At 38.7% G+C, this 20,428-nt stretch overlaps 1 protein-coding gene across 8 annotated transcripts in view; it reads left to right on the top strand.

Moving 5' to 3' along the window:
* PLEKHA8 (pleckstrin homology domain containing A8) overlaps positions 1–20,428 on the top strand; it is a 59,939-nt gene that overhangs the window by 27,968 nt on the left and 11,543 nt on the right. For 4 of the 8 annotated variants that reach the window (XM_061165447.1, XM_061165440.1, XM_061165446.1 and 1 more), the window contains 8 exons: positions 3,392–3,550; positions 4,583–4,623; positions 6,745–6,902; positions 9,147–9,306; positions 9,680–9,765; positions 13,263–13,321; positions 13,760–13,890; positions 14,541–14,611. In XM_061165447.1, the coding sequence (XP_061021430.1) occupies positions 3,392–3,550; positions 4,583–4,623; positions 6,745–6,902; positions 9,147–9,306; positions 9,680–9,765; positions 13,263–13,321; positions 13,760–13,890; positions 14,541–14,611 (865 nt within the window). Of the gene's footprint in view, positions 1–3,391; positions 3,551–4,582; positions 4,624–6,744; positions 6,903–9,146; positions 9,307–9,679; positions 9,766–13,262; positions 13,322–13,759; positions 13,891–14,540; positions 14,612–15,029; positions 16,516–18,421; positions 18,698–19,776; positions 19,932–20,428 lie in introns of those variants that run through there. The other 4 variants (XR_009696689.1, XM_061165441.1, XM_061165444.1 and 1 more) reach the window with 3 other exon arrangements.

The raw sequence follows: 20,428 nt of genomic DNA, 5'->3' as shown, positions 1-20,428 counted from the left end.
ATGACTGCTGAAAAAACCATAGCTTTGACTATATGGACCTTTGTTGGCAAAGTGATATCCCTGCTTTGTAATACACTGTCTAGGTTTGTCATAGCTTTCCTTCAAAGAGCAAGTATCTTTGAATTTCATGGCTGCAGGCACCATCCACAGTGATTTTGGAGCCCAAAAAAGACAATTTGTCACCACTTCCACTTTTCCCCTTCTATTTGTCATGAGGTGATAGGACTGGATGCCACAATGTTCATTTTTGAATGCTGAGTTTTAAGCCAGCTTTTTCACTCTTCTCTTTCACCCTCATCAGGAGGCTCTTTAGTTCCTCTTCACTTTCTGCTGTTAGAGTGGTATCATCTGCATATCTGAGGTTGTTGATATTTGTCCTGGGAGTCTTGATTCCAGCTTGGATTCATCCAGCCTGGCATTTCACATGATGTACTCTGTGTAGAAGTTAAATAAGCAGGGTGACAATATACAGTCTTGTCATAATCCTTTCCCAATTTGGAACCAGTTCTAACTGTTGCTTCTTGACCTGCATACAGGTTTCTCAGGAGACAGGTAAGGTGGTTTGGTATTCCCATCTCTTTAAAAATTTTCCAGTTTGTTGTACACAGTCAAAGGCTTTAGTGTAGTGAAGCAGAAGTAGATGTTTTTCTGGAATTCCCTTGCTTTTCTCTATGATCCATTGATTGTTAGCAATTTGATCTCTGGTTCCTCTGCCTTTTCTGAACCCAGCTTGTACATCTGGAAGTGCTCGGTTCTTGTACTGCTGAAGCCTAGCTTGAAGGGTTTTGAATATAACCTTACTAGTGTGTGAAATGGGTACAATTGTATGGTAGTTTGAACATTCTTTGGCATTGCTTTTCTTTGGGATTGGAATGAAAACTGACTTGTGGCTCAGTTGATAAATCCACCTGCAATGCTGATGGGACCTGGGTTCGGTCCCTGGGTTGGGAAGATCCCCTGGAGGAGGGCATGGCAACCCACTCCAGTTTTCTTGCCTGGAGAATCCCCATGAACAGCAGAGCCTGGCAAGCTACAGTCCATGGGGTCGCAAAGAGTTAGACACGACTGAGCAGCTCAGCACAGCACAGCACATAGCCACTGCTGAGTTTCCAGATCTGCTGGCATATGGAGTGCAGCACTTTCCCAGCATCATCTTCTAGAATTTGAAATAGCTCAGCTGGAATTCCATCACCTCCACTAGCTTTGTTCATAGTAATGCTTCTCAAGGCCCACTTGGCCCCACACTTTAGGATGCCTGGCTCTAGGTGAGTGACCGCACCTTCGTGGTTATCCAGGTTATTAAGATCTTTTTTTTGTACAGTTCGTCTGTGTATTCTTGCCACCTCTTCTTAATCTCTTCTGCTGCTGTTAGGTCCTTACTGTTTCTGTCCTTTATTGTGTCCATCCTTGCATGAAATGTTCCCTTGATATCTCCAGTTTTCTTGAAGACATATTTGTCTTTCCTGGGTCTCCTGCATTGGCAGGTGGATTCTTTGCCACTGAGTCAACAGGGAAGCCTTATTGTGGTTTATAATAAGAAACATATGTTTGGTCTTTGGTTTTTGGCACAGAGTTCCTAAGGTAACCATTGGAATTTCCTGTCCGGCAAGTGATCAAGATGTCTTTTGTTATGTTAATAAGGCAACTATTGAAAAGTGCCTAAAGATGGAGGTTCTGGTTGACAGTAGACCCTACTAAGTAGGGTTGGTTACTTTCTTTCCTATCCCCTCACCTCCTGAGAGGGGAGAGGGACTGAAGATTGACCCTCAGTCACCCTTGGCCAGTGATTTAATCAATCATGCCCATTTAATGAAACTTCAAAGCATGGGGTTTATAAAGCTCTTGAGTTGGTAAATAGTGTTGACTGGGGAGAGGGGCACACTCAAGGGAGCATGGAAGCTCCAAGCGTGTTCCCACATGCCTTGTCTTGTGCATCTCTTCCATCTTGCTGCTCCTGAGTTATACCCTTGTATAATAAACCAGTGATTTAGTAAGTAAAATGTTTTTCTTAGTTCTGTGAACTGCTCTGGTAAAGTAGTTAAACACAAGGAGGGGGTTGTTGGAATCTTCAGTCTATAGTAGGTCAGTCAGTAGCACAAGTGACACCCTGAACTTGCCATTGGTGTCTGAAGTGGGGGTGGGAAGCAATCTTGTAGGACTGAGCATGTAATCTGTGAGACCTGACACTATTTCCGGGAATATTGTGTAGACCTGTTGGACACCTGGCTGGTTTCCAGGAATTTCTTGGTGGTGTGGAAAAAAATCACACATTCTGATTGGTATCTGAATCATAGTGGTTCATAACCATTAACATCTCACTTGTTAGAAATAATAAATTAAAGCAAACATAGGGGCCATGGTTAAAGAACAAAATTCAACTGAGTAAAATTTAAAGATCTTACTGGCTTTATTCAGCAGTTCATGAATTGAGCAGCATCCAGTCCATCAGCAGATAGAAAGGAGCTATGAAGAGCTGTACCAGGCTAGAGATTTCTGTGGACCAAAGTGAGCAGGAACAAGGAAGTTATTAGTGGATATTTCCTGAATGGTTAAAACAAGGTTACTTTTCTTATATGGAGCAAAGGGAAGTCTTGGAGCCAGGTCAGTAACTTGCGCTGAGCAGGCAAGCACTGATTGGTTGACCTAGGCCTGCCTTTTTTGGGAGGCCCAGCATAGAAACGTAGCTACATTTCTGGTTTGCTGATGTGAGGCTTAGCATGAGTGACTCCATCTTGGGCCAAATCTGATAGCTTTAACACCACTAAGATGTGGTTACCATACTCTCTAATCTGAGGGTGGCCTGTTTTCTGAACAACTTATTAGTATCAATATCCAGTATCACACTGAGAAAGTGAAATGACTTGGAGAAAAAAAATGATCTGATGCTCAAAAGAATTCCAGTTGCAAAAACCTTTTAGACTCATCTGTACTGAAAGCCAAAAAGCCCATCTGAAAGCAAACACTATGGTATTTGGTTTCTAATACTTCTGTTCTGGAAGCTCATTTTTTACTCAGAAAATGTTTCTCCATTGGTCCCACTGGTCATCAATCCATGTGACTCTGTTTGGTGTCTGCCACCCCTTATAGACTAGAAACTCCATGAGGGCTCAGTGCCTGACATATTGCTGTCATATAGAAGTTGTTGCCTTCAGCTGGAGTGGTGGGTAAGCATGAAAGGCAGGCTGAGGGTAAGGCTTATGTATGGATAATAGATAAATTAGACTTGTTTAGTCATTTTCTTTTATAACTGGTACACATATTTGTCCAGCAAAATAGATGGGATTATTATTATTGTTGTTTTGTGGTGGATAAAACCTCTAAGACTATTCCACAATTGGCCTCTTTCCTTTTTGGCAAAGTAAAGGCATCTTCCACTCTGGTTGTTTTATAGGAGGGAATTGATGTGGGAACTCTGCTGAAATCAACCTGTAACACTTTTCTCAAGACTTTGGAAGAATGCATGCAGATTGCAAACGCAGCCTTCACTTCTGAGCTGCTCTACCGCACACCTCCAGGGTCACCTCAGCTGGCTATGCTCAAGTCCAACAAGGTAACAGACCAGCTCAACTTGGCTGCAGCAGGGCATAATGGAAAGTTAAGAACGTGTTAGACTGAGCTGCTATATAAGGAAGGCAACCGATGAGTTCCCTTTGGCAACTGTAGTGGACTTTCCTTTATGTGCACTTTTACATCTGCCCTCAGTCCCTCATATCCACTCAGGTACTGTTGGCAGTTTTACCACCTAGACGTGTCTCTCTCTGATGTAACTGGCCTCTTTTCTCCAGCCTCCTTGTCCAGTGAGTCTTGTTGAGATTGGTGGTAACCTTGTAACTAACTGCCTTTTGGCTACTCTTCCAGGCAGCCTACAATATTTCTATTCATGCAGTGTAAATTGGACCACCTGAAACTTTTGGTGATTCCCTTGTTACCTACAGGTTAAAATCAAAATGTCTTAGCTGCTTCCCACATCACCAGCCTTTTTTTTTTTGTCATAACCAGGTTTAAACCTGTTAACTGCTTATAGCTCCCCCACTTCTTTGGGCCGTTTCTCAGTACCAAGAATGCACTTCTCACATGTCTTTCCCTGGTTAGCTTTTACTCATCCCTCAAAGTTTAATCTCTTTCCTTGAATCCCTTAGTTGGGCTAAGAGTTCCTCCTCTACACATACCCCTGTTTTAGCCTCAGTCTGTATTGAAATTACCTTGAGGGCAAGAACTCTATACTGTGAACCTTTATACTTCCAGTGTTTGGTGAAATGCTGTATCATAGTTTGGCATTTAATAATATTGTAATGAGTGTAATTGTAATTACAAGAAAGCCAAGCATTTGAATATAGTATTCAGGTCCTTTGAAAGACCATTTTCCTTTTTCTTGGAAATTTGGGTACCCTTATTTGAATAACTGTGAAAGACTGGTTGGGTTCAGTGACTCCTTTCTTTTGGCGGGACCTAAAGAGATTCCTCTTGAGTAGGGTAGTGTGTATTATGATCATGTTTACCACTCTCATATGGGATAAAAGTCTAAATATATTCTATTGGGTGTTTTAACATGTGAACTTTCTTTTCTTTGCTTCTTTTAAAGATGAAACATCCTATTGTACCGATTCATAATTCATTGGAAAGGTACAGTAACAGTTTTTGTTTTTTCTTCTTTCTAAAAATATAAAAAAAAGGATATTGGTATTTCTTGTTTTTGTTTTTTTTTTTAATAATATTTTTATCATGTGGTGGTTTTTCTCATGGTTTGAGATGATACCAAGGGAAACAGTGTCTGATTTTGGGTGTCTCTTTTGGGTGAGCCTAAAGCAATGCAGACTTTCGTTCAACACTGACTACTAGTGAAGAAGTTTGCATTTCCCCAGGATATGGATCTCATGCATCTTGTCTAGTAACTTTTCATCTCTCTGGTGCCTAAGTGTTGGAACCTCCTCTCTTGTGGAGGAGCTGAGCATTGATTTAAGTGTGCTTCCTTGGTAGCTCAGACAGTAAAGCGTCTGCCTACAATGCGGGAGACCCAGGTTCGATCCCTGGGTCAGGAAGATCCCCTGGATAAGGAAATGGCAACCCACTCCAGTGTTCATGCCTGGAAAATCCCATGGACTGAGGAGCCTGGTGGGCTACAGTCCATGGGGGTCGCAAAGAGCTGGACACGACTGAGCGACTTCACTTCATGTATCAGAAAAGACAGTGCTATTTTGTTTAAAAATAAAAAGATAGCTTTACGGGTTGGAAAAAGGATGTAATATCAAAATCTGAATTATTAGAAAAAAGTACATATTTACACAGTTGTGTTCCAGTTATTAAATAAGGTCTTTGAAAGTGAAAGTGAAGGTCTTTACTTGGTTATTATTTCATGTAAGCATTTCCATATTTTGACATAATCCGTGTATCTGTCTTTTCAAGTTATAATTTAATATTTCATCTCTTTATATACTGTTTGCTTCTTTAGTACAAAGATTGTTCCTGTTTGGTTAACAATTTTCTCTTGATCTAAATATTTCTACAAGGAACATTTTGTAGATTTTTTTTTCTTTTGAAGTATTTCATCAATATATACTCATTTTTAATTACTGAGTTGAAATATAGTATCTTTTTACAAAACAAATGGTTTTTCTGGAATCACCACATAGCTTGGACCTTTTCCCTTTATTCTTTTTTTCTCCCCCCTTTAATTTTATTAGTGTAATACTGGCAAGAATACTGGAGTGGATAGCCATTCCCTTCTTCAGGGAATCTTCCTAACCCAGGGGTCAAACCCAGGTTTCCTGCATTACAGGCAAATTCTTTACCATCTGAGCCACCAGGGAAGCGCCTTAGAGGAATGCGTCTTTGTTCTAATTTGGCTGAGTTGAGTTGTTTATAAGGTATTCTGCTGCTGCTGCTGTTGCTAATTCGCTTCAGTCATGTCCAACTCTGTGCGACCTCATAGATGGCAGCCCACCAGGCTCCCCCGTCCCTGGGATTCTCCAGGCAAGAACACTGGAGTGGGTTGCCATTTACTTCCCCAATGCATGAAAAGTGAAAAAAGAAAGTGAAGTCGCTCAGTTGTGTCCAACTCTTAGCGACCCCATGGACTGCAGCCCACCAGGCTCCTCCGTCCATGGGATTTTCCAGGCAAGAGTACTGGAGAGGGGTATAAGGTGTTATGATTGTCCCTTAAACGGAATCAGCTATTTCATTTGCATATTGAATAGCCTTTTCTGTTACCCTGAAGAGCAACAGATTCTCAGGATGTATTGTGTCTTCCCAAGTTTTTTCTGTCTTCCTGGACCACAACTTGTGGCTTCTCGTCAGTTAATTGCTAGGCAAACAAGTGGAAGTAGTCAGTGATTTGAGACCTGAGAATAGAAAAAAACCTCCCAGGGAGAAGCTGAGGAAAGTGAGAAAAGTGTTAAATATGGTACGTGTAGAAAAGTTGTTTGAAAACCAAAGAGCTGTCAGTGAATATTTCCTGTTGCTGGTGGGGAGCAGGAAGTTTGAGTAAGCTTAGGGTACATAAAGAGCCATTCATGGTTTCTGAACTTCAGCCTGGAGTCAGGCCTGCTCCCGACACAGGAAGATACCTGTCTTGGAAGCAGGAGGGTGGGATGAGAGATTTGGCTTGATTTAGCAATTCTGTTTTTTAATCAGTGTTAAAAGAAGTTGGTAATTGTGAACCCTTCCCCACCAACCCTCAGAATAAGATCATCTGTGCAGTCTATTTATGACCAAGAATTGGACTTTTTTCCTTTTAAAAAATTTTAGGCAAATGGAGTTAAACAGTTGTGAAAATGGATCTTTAAATATGGAAATAAATGATGATGAAGAAATCCTAGTGAGAAACAAGAGCTCCTTATGTTTGAAACCTGCGGAGACAGATTGCAGCATATCAAGTGAAGAAAATACAGATGATAATGTAACAGGTAAAAACAAAAAAGATGTGAAGCAAACCACTGACTGAAAGGATTGTGGGGGTTTGATTCGTTATCCATGATGTGATCCTTGATAGGGATTGGCCTCAAGACCGTGTGCCAGGTAGCTCCTAAGGCAGATGTTGGTTAGATAACACAGGTCACATGACACATTCTGCCATCCCATCTGATCCATGTGTTGAGAAAGCAGAATGAAGAGGGATTTTCCCACTCACTGTTCTTAGCTGTGATGTTCATGGGCTTCAGTGAGCTGTAGCTGTCTGTGCTGACTTTTTAAGAGTGTGAGTATTAGAGCCTTCTCAGAATTTCAGTCCTTTGAATGTATACTATGATGTGAAACTTAAGGGTCTGCAACGTTATGGCAATTCAGTTTTCTGTGCTCCTGATTTCTGATGAGGCCTGAGGATGACAGAATTCACCAGCCACCATCAGATTTTCACCTGGCCTTCACTGTGTTCATCAAACCAAATTTCAAATTTAAGTAATAACCTGTAGTTGAAAATGCTGCCCTTTTGGATTTACTAATTTCATTGTCTCTAGGCACTAAAACCAACTTCAGATCAGTCCATGACAACCATCTTAGAGCTTTTAATTGTTTAAATATTAAATAGTTTGAAAATAAAATTTTTTAGAAAGTTTTCTCCTCATCTCCCCTGGTGAGTGGGGGGAAGAAAAGATGCATTTTTATAGCTGTTAATCTGCACCTAGCAATCCATACATCACCGAAGTCTTATCCCTTGAGTAAATAATAAAGACAGGAGAATTTCAGTTAAGACAGTACTCTTGTTTATCTGACCCAGTAATTTTCTTCTAGGAATCTGTCCTCAGGGAATAGTGGATCTAAGGACAGTTATCTGTGGCCAGGGATGACCTTTATGACGTTACGGTCACTTCTCATCATTCGTGGTAGTTGTGCTCTATACAGTTACTGCAGACCCTAAACTAGCAAATATTGAACTGTTGCTCCTAGGGGAAACACATGGTTAGGTTCTTAAAAGCTTTCCAGGTGCCACTAGTGGGAAAGAACCCATCTGCCAGTGCAGGAGACGTAAGAGGCATGGGCTTGATTCCTGAGTCAGGAAGATCTCCTGCAGGAGGACATGGCACCCCTCTCCAGTACTCTTGCCTGGAGAATCCCACGGACAGAGGAGCCTGGGCGGCTACAGTGTGTGGCATCGCAAAGAGTCGGACATGACTGAAACGACTCAGCACAGACGCACATGTATACAATAGATAACTAATAAAGCCCTACTGTCTAGCACAAGGAATCTACTCAGTACTCTCTAATGGCCTATATGGGAAAAGAATCTAAAAAAGAATGGATATATGTATATATAACTGATTCACTTTGCTTGTATACCTGAAACTAACACAACATTATAAATCAACTATACTCCAATAAAAATTTAAAAAAGAAAGAAAAGAAAAAAATATCCCTCCTCCCAAAGGGAAAAAAAAGACACTGTGTTTATATTGTTGACTCATTAACATTGAACTCACAGCATAGTGCTATAACTCATGCCTGAACAAAGCTTATCTTATATAAGCTTATATATTAAATAACATGCGTTTTTCCATAAGGCACATTACAGCCTTCTTATGCTTAGAACACTAGAAAGCACTACCCTTGGAGGGCCTTTTAAACAGCAAAATCAACAATGAAATGCACACAAGTACAAAAAACGTGGCACCAAATAAACACATTTGTGTACAGTATGAAAGGTGAAACAAGAAGGCAGTATCACGTTGTTTAGCTTCTGTTGGGAACACGTGTGTGAGGTAACTCAGTTTTTTTTTTTACCACTCTGCACATATCTAGAATGACTGCAAGAATGCCATACGCATTGATTTTAGTATTACAAATAAACAGGCAAGCAAATCTGCAAAGATAGAATACACTAATAATGATGAGGCTCAACTCTATTTATTATACTCAAATTTTAGAAATCACCTAAATGCCCTCCACATAAGCATGATGCAGTATTACATGATCATTAAAATCATGTTTTGAAATGTATTGAGTGATAATGAAAACATTTATGATATCAATGAAAAGAAGCTGGATGAAAATCTGCATATATTTAAACCCAATTTTGTGTGTGATGTGTAATATTTCACTCATTGATTTTTCTTTCTTTATACTTTGCTGTGTTAGAAATGTTCAACAATGAATATGTATATATATTAATCTTTGTAAAAAATAAAGGTTACTAATAGGTATCTTCTGCTATACAGTCCAAGGTGAAATGATGAAGGAAGATGGAGAGGAAAGCCTGGGAAATCATGACAGCGACTTGGCACAGCCTGAATTGCACTCCACAAACAGCTCTCCAGAATCCCATTGGGAAGAAGACCAAGAAGTCATCCCAACTTTCTTTAGTACCATGAACACCAGGTATTCATGGTATTCTCTACTCTTTCACATCACTGACATTTGGATACCAGTCTTCCTCCAGAATAGAGATTGTGGCGTACCATGTGTCTGCTTTATTGTTCACCTTGTCTGAAGCAGTGGATAAGAAGAAGTTGGATTGCAAGAATATATGCTGTCAACAAGTTTTAGCTTGCTTTGGTGAATTGCCTTTGGAAAGTGGTTTTATTAGACCGTGTTATAATAGGAAAACAGTCACTGGGTGGGTCGTGTTTGTGAATAAGCCTAATTGATGTGTTCTCAGAGGCTTAGCTGTTTTCATGACTACCTCTGAAGTGCAGAGCATGCTAATATTGTATTTTCAATCTTTCCTCCTTTGTTTCACTAAATTGTTTAGCTTTAGTGACATTGAACTTCTGGAAGACAGTGGCATTCCCACAGAAGCATTCTTAGCATCATGTTATGCTGTGGTTCCAGTATTAGGTAAGATTGCTAGATTTGCCTTAAATTCATTTGTTTCTGGAATCTGTTGCAATGAAGTTATTTTGCAGTAAAAATACAGTGAACTATGTGTACAGTTAGATGACCCTTCTTATCTACCTCTTCATATCACCAGACACATACAGTTAAAACTGTGTGACCTTAAACATTATCACATAATTCCACTTCATTTCTAATTATGATTAATAATGATCCCAGAGCTGTGTAATGAAAAAAGGGAATTCTGTTTTCTAGAAATCATATTTAAGAGCAAAAGTGAAAGTATTAGCAGTTGAGGAACAGATCTTCAAATCCACTAGTAGTATGAAGATGGACATGAGTTTGAACACACCCTGGGAGATAGTGGAGGACAGAGGAGCCTCGCATGCTATAGTCTGTGGGGTCCTAAAGAGTCAGACACAGCTTAGCAAGTGAGCAACAGCAACAACACGATGCAAACGCATTTTACCACCTAAAACATTTTTTCAGATTAAAAACATTACATATATAACTTTAAGTTTAAATTCCATTGACTTTTTATAGAGCCAGTAATACCAGGAATTGCTAATGTGTTAAAGTTTGCTGTAGAATCTGTTTAACTATGTATCTCTTTTTTTAAGTCAAGGTTGATTTTGCATAGAACTTAACTGTTATAATTTAATGAGTTTTGACAAACGCATCTACTGGTGTAATCCACTCCTCTATCAAGACAGAATATGCTTTCATTATCCCAGAATGTCCCCTATTGCAGTCAGTCCCCAAACTGTCTCCCAGCCCAAGGCAACCGTACTGCTTTCTGTTACTGTAGGTTAGTTTTGCATGTTCTAAGATTTCAAATAAGTGGAATCACTTACGTACTCTTGTGTTACACTCTCGGTGTAAAGTTTTCATCTTTGTTGTTAGGTTTATTAGTAACTCATTCCTTTTTATTGCTGAATAGTATTCTGTTACGGGAGTATACCCCAATTTGTTTCTTCAGTCTTCTACTGATAGACATTTGGATAATTTCTTATTTGGGGCTTTGTTGTTGTTGTTCAGTCTCTTAAGTCATATCCGACTCTTTTATGACCCCAGGGACTGTAGCCTGCCAGGCTCCTCTGACCATGGAATTTCCCAGGCAGTAAAACTGGAGTGAGTTGCCATTTCCTTCTCCAGGGGATCTTTCTGATCCAGGGATCAAACCTATGTTTTCTGCGTTGAGGTGGATTCTTAACCACTGAGCCACTAGAGAAGCCCCTGTTTGGGGCTATTATAAGTGAAATTGCTCTTAATATTTTTGCGTCTGTGGGCACATGTTTTCATTTTTCTTAATAACGTAGAGCGGAATTGCTGATTCATAGGGTTTGTACCTCTAACTTCGTGGAGTGGTTGCACCGTTGTGCACGCCTAACAGTAATGTATGAGGATTCTGGTTGCTTCACGTCCTCACTAGCACTTGATGGTGTCAGTATTTTTGGTTTTAGCCATTCCTGTGAGTGTTCAGTGGTACCTTGTGGCTTTAATTTTTATTTCCCCGATGACTAATGATGTTGAGCACTTTTTCATATATAAACCATTACTGTCTCTTCCTTCATGCAGTCTGTTCATATCTTTAATTTATTTTTAAAAGTTGGTTAGTTTTCTTTTTATTATTGAGTTGAAAGAGTTCTTTGTGTGTTCTGAATAATGTTTCATTGTAGACATTTTCATTATGAATATTTCCCCCCAGACTATGGCTTGTTTGCTTCTTTTTTTAATGATGCCTTCTGAAGAATGTGGAATTTTTAATTTTCATTAAATCGATTTATTTTATTTCTTTTATAATTAGTACTTGCAGTATCCTAAGAAATCTTTGCTTATCCTCAGGGTCATGAAAATATTCTTCTGTGTTGTCTTCTACACTCTTTATTTTTTATGTTTACACCTATGATCCATCTTGAAATTAGTTTTCTATGTGGTGTGAGGTAAAGGTTGAGATTCCTTTTTTTCTTTTCCTTTACCTTGTTGTTCAAGAACCATTTTTTTGTTGTTGTTGTAAAAGCATCTTTTCCCTTTTTTGTTACTTGGCAGTTTTTTGAAAATCAGTTGACCCCATAAGTGTGGATCTGTTTCTGGACTCTCTTCTGTTTCAATAATCTGTTTTTCGTTACCCTAGAATTATAGTATCTTAATTACTGTGCCTCATTTGTAAGGCTTGAAATCAGATAATGTAAATCGTCCTTGTCAAGATGTTTGGCAATTCTAGGTCCTTTGAATGTCCATATGAATTTTAGCTTTTCAATTTTATTAACAAGTCTGCTGGGATTCAGTTGAATCTGTAACCAGTTACTAGGAAATTGATATCTCAAACAACATTGAGTCTTTTATGAATGTGCCGTATCTCTCCATTTAATTAGGTGTTTATTTTCACAGCAGTGTTTTGTATAGTGTAAAGGTCTTACACATCTTTTGAAGCTGCCCAGCTAGCTCAATCGGTAGGGCATGAGACTCTTACACATCTTTTGTCATGAATAGATTTTTAAAATTTTATGTTTCTTTATGCTATCAGGAGAAGTATATCATTTTCTAATTGTTCATTAATAGCATACAGATACAGTTGACTTGTATATTGAATAGTTTTTTATAATCATGGATGAGTTAGTTTTACAAAATGTATTTTCTGTGTTTTTTGAAATTATCATTTTTTCCTGTACTTAATGTAATAAATTACATTGTTTGGATGAATTTAAGCCTTCTATCTTGCTGTTTCTACCATTTTGGCTACTTATTTTGTATTTGTCTTATATATTCTTCCTTATGTACTCCTTTCTTGATTTCTAGACAATTAGTCAATTACTTTTTCATATTCTGTTTTACTTCCTCTTTTAGCTTTTTACCTACCTTTGTTCCTGCCTTTCTTTTGGATGAGTCAAGTATTTTAGAATTTTATTACATTTTGTCTTTTTAGCTATACTCTTTATGTTATTTTTTTCTTTTAATTTGCTCTTCCAACAAAAATATTTAAGCTACTATATATAATTTAAAATTTTCTAGCAGGCATATTAAATTTGTAAAGCAAAACAGATAAAGCTAATTTTAATAATGTATTTTATCTAACTTGGTATATATATCATCTGAACTTGGACTCAGTATAAAAGAATCATTAATGAGCCTTTTTTTTTTTCTTTGATACTAAGTCTTTGAAGTCTGGTATATTTATACTTACTGCACATTTCAGTTTGGAATAGGTACATTGATTGCCAGGTGCTCAATAGCCACATATCTACCAGCTACCATATTGGACAGTGCAGCCCTGTTCTCAACTTAGAAGATTATCCTCACATGCCCTTAAGGCCTCATTGTAGTTAACTCAGGAGCAGTATAGTAGAAAAAAGTAATGACAGTGTCCCAGAAATCTTTGAAGCTTATGTTTAGAAAATGATTTAAAAGCAAAAAATGAAAGTTGGGAGTGTTATCCATTAAGTTTATTTTCCACTTGAAAAAATTTGTTTTTCAATGATGTTCTCAATTTTTTCTTCTAGACAAACTTGGCCCTACGGTGTTTGCTCCTGTTAAGATGGATCTAGTTGGAAATATTAAAGTGAGTATACTAGCTTGTCTCTGAAGACTTAATTTGGAGGGAGTAGTTGCATGAAATCTTATCAAAAACAAATGGTTGTTGAGTTTATACTCGGGATGAAAAGCATAGGCCAGCTGTAAGAACCTTTCTCACAGGAGAAAAAAATACTTTAAAAACAGTGCCTTAAAACCCTCAAACTATTTAAATCTGACTTAAACCCAATAAGAATTCTCAAACAAATAAAACAGATTACTTGGAAAACATAAAGACGAAGGTAATAGAGGCTTAATTTATTTTAATATATATTTTAAATTATAATATTATATAATATTATAAAATTATAATATTATAAAATATTAATATATTTTAATTTCTTAGAGGCCTGCTTAACAAACTTATGTAAACTGACTTGCTTGGTAGCTTTAGCACTTTAAACTTATTTCTCTGCTTTTCCTGCAGAAAGTGAACCAGAAGTATATTACCAACAAAGAAGAGTTTACCACACTCCAGAAGATAGTGCTACACGAAGTGGAGGCCGATGTAGCCCAGGTTAGGAACTCAGCTACGGAAGCCCTCCTGTGGCTGAAGAGGTGAGGTGGTCGGGGTAGGGCAGCAGGTGAAATCTAGTCAAGTTGAAATGTTACCTGCAATAAAATTGTTAGGCGAAGGAGGCTACTTCTAATTGAAGGCTGGAACGCAGTTGTACAGAAGGCCTGATGAATAGAACGCCAACTTTTTTTTTTTGCCTCTGTCTTGATAATGATAAAACATTGTTCATATTAATAGAATATAAAAGATAGGAATCATAAAGGACAGTAAAGCTGATTAGTTTGTCTTTAAGTCAGTGGATCACAAACTGTAACAGCATCAGAATCACTTCAAGAGCTTATTGAAAAAAACAGAGATTGCCCCACCCAAAACCCACAGTTTCTGATTCAGCAAGTCTGGAGTGGGTCCCGGAATTTGCATTACTGGCTAGTTTCCAGATGATGCTGAAGCAGCTGGTCTTGGGACCACATTTTGAAAACCACTGTTTAGGTATTTCAGATAAGAATGATCTAGAGCAAGCTAAAGGGAAATCACAGGGAAGAAACAAAAAGGACAGCCATGTGACTTAATCTGTTTATTGCTGTGCCCAAGATACTGTTGAAAAAGAAGCTTATGTCTGCCATTTTTTCATACCTATTCAATATAAGTGAACTTTGGAAATAATATTTCCTCCTTTTTTTTTTTGTTTCAGAGGTCTCAAATTTTTGAAAGGATTTTTGACCGAAGTGAAAAATGGAGAAAAGGACATCCAGACAGCCCTGAGTAAGTGTTCTCTACATTTTGATTGATTAATTGAAGAGGATGTGGAATGGAGACCCCTGGAGGAGGAGACAGGGTGTGCTTTTCAAGATTTGATTTTGTTTCTTTTCCATTTCATTATTATTAATTGTTTCTCACTACCCATGAGATAGTGACCTGGTAATTTACATCTAACTTATTAAAAATCAGTTTGTCTTAAAGAGCTAAATTAATAGAGAACCATCTTTCAATAGGAAAACCTAATATTTTAAAGAAGTCAGTTCTTCTTAAATAAATCCTTATGTGTCATGAGCCCTACATAATTTTCCCAGGCTTCCCTGTCTGGAAACTTGCTGATGTGCCATGAAACAATATAAAGCTGATATTTCTGTAACACTGTATAAAAAATTTAGATAATCCTAACATCGATCTGTTTTTACAGGTCAGGTTATAGAAATTCTGAAAGACTAAAAGACTTGCTAAGACTACAAAGGATCTGGAGCAGGGTCACTTTGGGGTTGCTGTCTCCAGGGTCTTCATTCTTCCCACAAAAGGTCTTCTCCACCATCCCTGAGCTACCTGCATTTTGGGGCTTCTCATTCATCCTTGAATTTCGAAGACAGTATCAATTATATTGTCCACTGTATGTCCTGATTTCAGTACTAAATGTATATTCACCATGACAGTTAGGACCCCGTAACCAGTATCTATCAAATTTTATGACTTTGTGGAGTGATTAACATCATGGACTTTCTGGAAAGTATTGTGCCCTTAGGCAATTTACTTTTCTGTGCCTCAGCTTCCTCATCTATAAAATGGGAATGATGATTTGATTTCCCTAATAAGATTGTTGTAAAGATTAAGTAGATTTATGCATGTGAAAAGATTAGAAATTTGGCATATAGTAAGCACTTGAAACTGAAGTCACTCAGTTCTGTCCAACTCTTTGCAACCCCATGGACTGTAGCCTACCAGGCTCCTCGGTCCATGGGATTTTCTAAGCAAGAGTACTGGAGTGGGCTGCCATTTTCTTCTCCAGGGAATCTTCCCAACCCAGGGATCGAACCTGGGTCTCCAGCATTGCAGACAGACACTTTACCATCTGAGCCACCAGGGAAGCCCAGTAAGCACTTACAGAGGTTAACTCTATTGCTGTTTATATTCTCATCATCATGACATATGCACAGTTAATAACCCACCAGAAAATGGGCTTATTTGTCCCAAATCAGAAATGGAAAGTTTACAAAGCTCAGTTGCTAAGCTAGAAATTTCCCTCCAGATTGACTTCTCAGTATGGAAATTTCACAGTGGAAGGAAGATTCCACCACCTCCACCTGCAAGAAAATGCAGATGGTACGGGATTCAGCACTGGGTGCCTGGGGGTGCACTCTGCTTGTCAGAGGATGCTGCTGCTTTGTGATTGTTGGCTGTGTGAGGGACAGTGCGGGATGCTGATCCCACCACCCCTCTGCTGGAGCTAGGGGAGAGGGGAACCCAGCTGCTTACCTTGGAGGTCGAGAGGAAGTTGAGGATATGCCATTTCTGCCCTGCCCCATCCCTGTTTTTCCCCTACCTTTTATTTGGAGACTGGGCCCAGAGATGTTGACTTTGTGAAGAGAGGGGAGACTTAAAGGGTAAATGCTGCTTCAAAGCTGAAATAATCACAGCCAGTCTCAACTTTTCCTTCTTTCTCTTCCCTGCTGGACTACTTTTAGTGAAAAGGAAAGGGGGACTGTAAATTTAAGATTTTCATCCTGATGCTTAGGATTATTTCAGAGGTTTTCATGATTTAAAATATCTTTGCTTACAGGGATTCCTAGTTTCCTGCTGTGGTTCAACGTGGAGCGAGAAAGCTCCCCTAACCACCCCCTCCCCTCTGAACACAGACACAGCAAGCTTTGTGCAAACAAATAGAGCTTTATAAGAAATGTTACACATTAACCACTCAGAACCCATAGGCTCCTTGATGCATATTTCTTCAGACTAATGGCTTCTTTTTTCTCATTTTGAAATAATAGCTTTTATAAGTAGAACTTTTATCTAAAATGAAGTAGTTTGGGTATATAGGTTAAAGAGTGGGTATGTGTAATTTATATGACATATATAGGCAAATTAGCTTACATTTTTTCATTCTAAAATTGAATTTGAGTTATTGTAATAACAGCTACCATTTATAGAGCACTCAGTGTTGGCATGACACAAGGTTCTCCATAAACATCTTCTTTAGTCTGAGTACTCCCCTTTTATAGTGATAAACTAAACTTTAGAGAAGATAAGTACTTTCCCTAGGGTCCCAGATCCAGACCAATGGTTCTCAGAGTGGTCCAAGGACAGCAGCATCTGAAAACTTACTAGAATTGCAGGCTAGTGGGTCCCACCTGACACCTGCTGACTCAGAAACTCCTGAAATGGGACCCAACAGTGTGTGTGATCCGTGATTCTAATCCATGCTACAATTTGAAACTCATTCATCCAGAGCTGGGATGTTGAAGCTCACGTGTTGCTAGGCTACATTTGGTTATTTGGGAATTTTGACTGCCTCTAAATGATTATTAAATAAGCAGAAGTAAAAGTACTGAAATTAGTTACCCATAGTATTAGTTAATTTTGCCTCCTTTTCATGATAATGGACTGGTTATCCAATGCCTGAAAATTTTTCCTAACCTAGGAGTAGTAGGAGAATTAGTGGGGATAAATTAAAGATAAACCTTGATGATACTCCCAAATTTGAAATCTACTGCCTAAGACAGGTTTTGAGGTAAATGCTCATAAAACTTGCATAGTCTTAATGGCTTTAAAAATGGGAGATATGTAAAAGTTGAAAATGACAAAATGAAAGCAGTAACATCTATTAACTTTCTGGAAAATGCATGTATAGTCATTGTGTTGCTGCAGTTCTGTGACCTAGAATGAGTTTTCAGCATCTGGAGGGAGACCATCAGCTTTACACTGCCCCCTTTTGCATTTGGGCCATCTCTTGAATCCCCCATAGTGATGATCAGAGTGGAATGTTTTGGGTCGTCTCATGCCAAGAGCTGCTCGGAACTCTAGTGTCCTCTGATATTCTCTAGAGATCATTCTAAGGAAAGAGTTGGGTACACAAAGCAAATGTGTTTAATGATCCACCTTGTAGCTGAGCCCCTCCATTCACAGATGCCACATCAAAAAGAGGCTTCAAAAAGCATCCTTGTAAGTGAAAGGAAGAAAAGTTGCTCTGCCATTTCATGCACCATTGTACTAAATGTTATATGCTCTGCACTGCTCCCTCAGCAGGATAGCGTATTACCGCATCCCTCACCTCCAAACGATTTCATAAATGTCATATAAACATTAACCTAACCAAAATCTCTAGCATAGAATAGGAAAAAAAAATTAAAGGATACTCAGTTATACAGTTAATATAAAAGGCTTTCACAAATAAGGAGAGCTATATGAGAGAGAAAATCAGAACTTGCTATTAGATATTTGACATCAAATCATAACTTGATCTAACTGTTCTGGAAGTCCTGGGACGTGTGAATGAAGTCATGCCATCTTCAGAACTATTCACAGCGTGTGCTCTAATGGCAGAACTGGCTTACAGTACAAGTTTTCATCTCCATGGTGCCTGAAGGTAACGTAGGATATCTTTGGGTACTGGTTTCATCTCCGTCAACTGGTTATTAAGTTAGCTTTTCTCCACACTATTCATTTTGCCTGAAACTTAGTCACTTTATAGAATTTGGGGGTTTTCCTAGTAGTAGGTCTTTTGATGTGTGTGCTCAATTGCGTTCAACTCTTTGCAACCCTGTGGCCTGTAGCCCGCCAGGCTCCTCTGTCCTTGGAATTTTCCAGGTGAGAATACTGGAGCAGATTGCCATTTTCTACTCCAGGATATCCTCCCGACCCAGGATTGAGCCATGACTCCTGCGTCTTCTGCTTGGCAAGCGGATTCTTTATTGCTGTGCCACCTGGAAAGCCCATTTAAATTATATCAAATGTTTATCATTTGGACAAATATATAAACACAATCCACCTACTACCTCATGACCCCATTACTTCCAGAGAAGATCTTCATTCAGAATTTGTAGTTTATTATTATATAATAAATGCTTTTATACTTTAACTATATATTTATGTGTCCATAAACAGTATCTATATTATATTGCATGTTTTAAATTCATATACATGGTGTCACATTTACACATTATTCCTTTTCCACTCTGTTTTCTGCTTATTCACTTTCAAATCTTTCTTCGTTCATGATTCTTGTCTGAGAACTTCCTAATTTAACTCATTTACAGAACTGAGGTAATTCGTGTTTCCTGAGCTCAGTGAATGATTGATGCCACGCTTCCTGCCTTTACTTGTCTGCTTCTCAAGCTCTCTTAAACCTTGGATTTGTATTTCTCTATTGTCCCCTGTACAACCCAAAGTAACTTTGTAAGTCCTTACTAGTTATAGATTTACAAGAAACATTCTCATGCATTCTGCTTCTGCACAGAATAGCTGTCTATCAGCAGTAATGGAAAGGTTGTTGGTACTCAGATGCTGTAATGGATTGAGGCATCATTTCTAAATACTTCGTACAAAGGTTTTGACTAACCATTAAAAAAAATGAGATCAGCGTTGTTTCCATAAATAGAATAAGGTTCCGATTTTTTTCAAGATACGGCTGGGAAAAGGCACATTTTTCATTTTCATTATTTTGTTGTATCACAAAGAATAAACATCAGTTTTGTCAGGATGCTTTAATGTGACAGGAATGGCCTAAGTCCTCATTGCTTTTAGTTTTGTGACCTTCGGCAGGTAACTATCTCTCTGGGTCTTCTGTTTTTTTAATCTATAAAAAGAAAAGAGTTGGGCAAGGTGATTGTCAGTGCTTCCTACTCAGAAATTTTGATTTAGTTTCTAAGGAACTGACACATTTAAAAGAACTGGAAGAAGGGAATCATTTATGTCTTTCAGAGGCCAAAAATACTTCCAGATTATAGAACATGCATTATGATAATAAATGGGTAGTTCAGTGAAGATTAATGTATTTCATTTTCTAATCTTCTCTAGGTAACCAAAATAGGTCAGGCTTATAGACTTCATCCTAATTTAATGCATCCTCACGTGGCAGAGATGTGTGCAGCCCTAGAAGTCACCTAAGGACTTTGGTCAAGTCTTTTTCTTTATGAGTTTTATTTGTTGGTTTTCAATTGCAGAAGTGGTCTTCCTAGGCCTGTTTCAGGACCCAGCCGAAATTCTCTGCTTCCCTCTTCTCCTGTTAGACTGCCTGGCTGGTGTTTGCCCAGTGGAACTCTTCTCTTGGCAAGATGCAGGCACAGCAAAGAACAGCTGCCTCCTCTAGAAGGACCAGGTGGGATACAGAGATAGTGTTCCTGTAGAAGCTCTCTCTTCCTTAGACCAGGCTGCCCCTCTTACCTGGGCTCACCACATCCTTGTTTTCTTGCTATCCCATAGAAGGGGGCGTGAAGAAAGGTTTCTGGGCCTTTTTGAGTATTTTACTTCACTGGCAAAGGGTAGGAAAGGTATAAAGTCCCTGAGGTTGGAGAAGTACTGGATCCAGAGCCCTTATAAACAGGCAGTTTGTCTGCCAGGTAAGCTCTGGAGCTGAAGGCTCAAAGACCAAGACAGGAGGCACCTGTGTTTGCTACATACTGTAAAGAAATGTGGGTTTCTTTTTACTTCCCCACCACAATTTCCAAATTAGAATGATCGTGACTATTAGTAGAAGAAAATAATACTATCTGTATAGTAAAGAAGACTTAAAAGAGTATACCTCTAGAATGCCCTATGTGGTTATCTCTGGGAGGCATGATTATATATCTCTTTAGTTCTTCCCTTTTTACATTG

Source organism: Dama dama, chromosome 18, assembly GCF_033118175.1.
Source record: "Dama dama isolate Ldn47 chromosome 18, ASM3311817v1, whole genome shotgun sequence".
Lineage (NCBI taxonomy): Eukaryota > Metazoa > Chordata > Mammalia > Artiodactyla > Cervidae > Dama > Dama dama.
The sequence above is the reverse complement of the archived record's forward strand: the minus strand, read 5'-3'. Positions and strand labels throughout refer to the sequence as shown.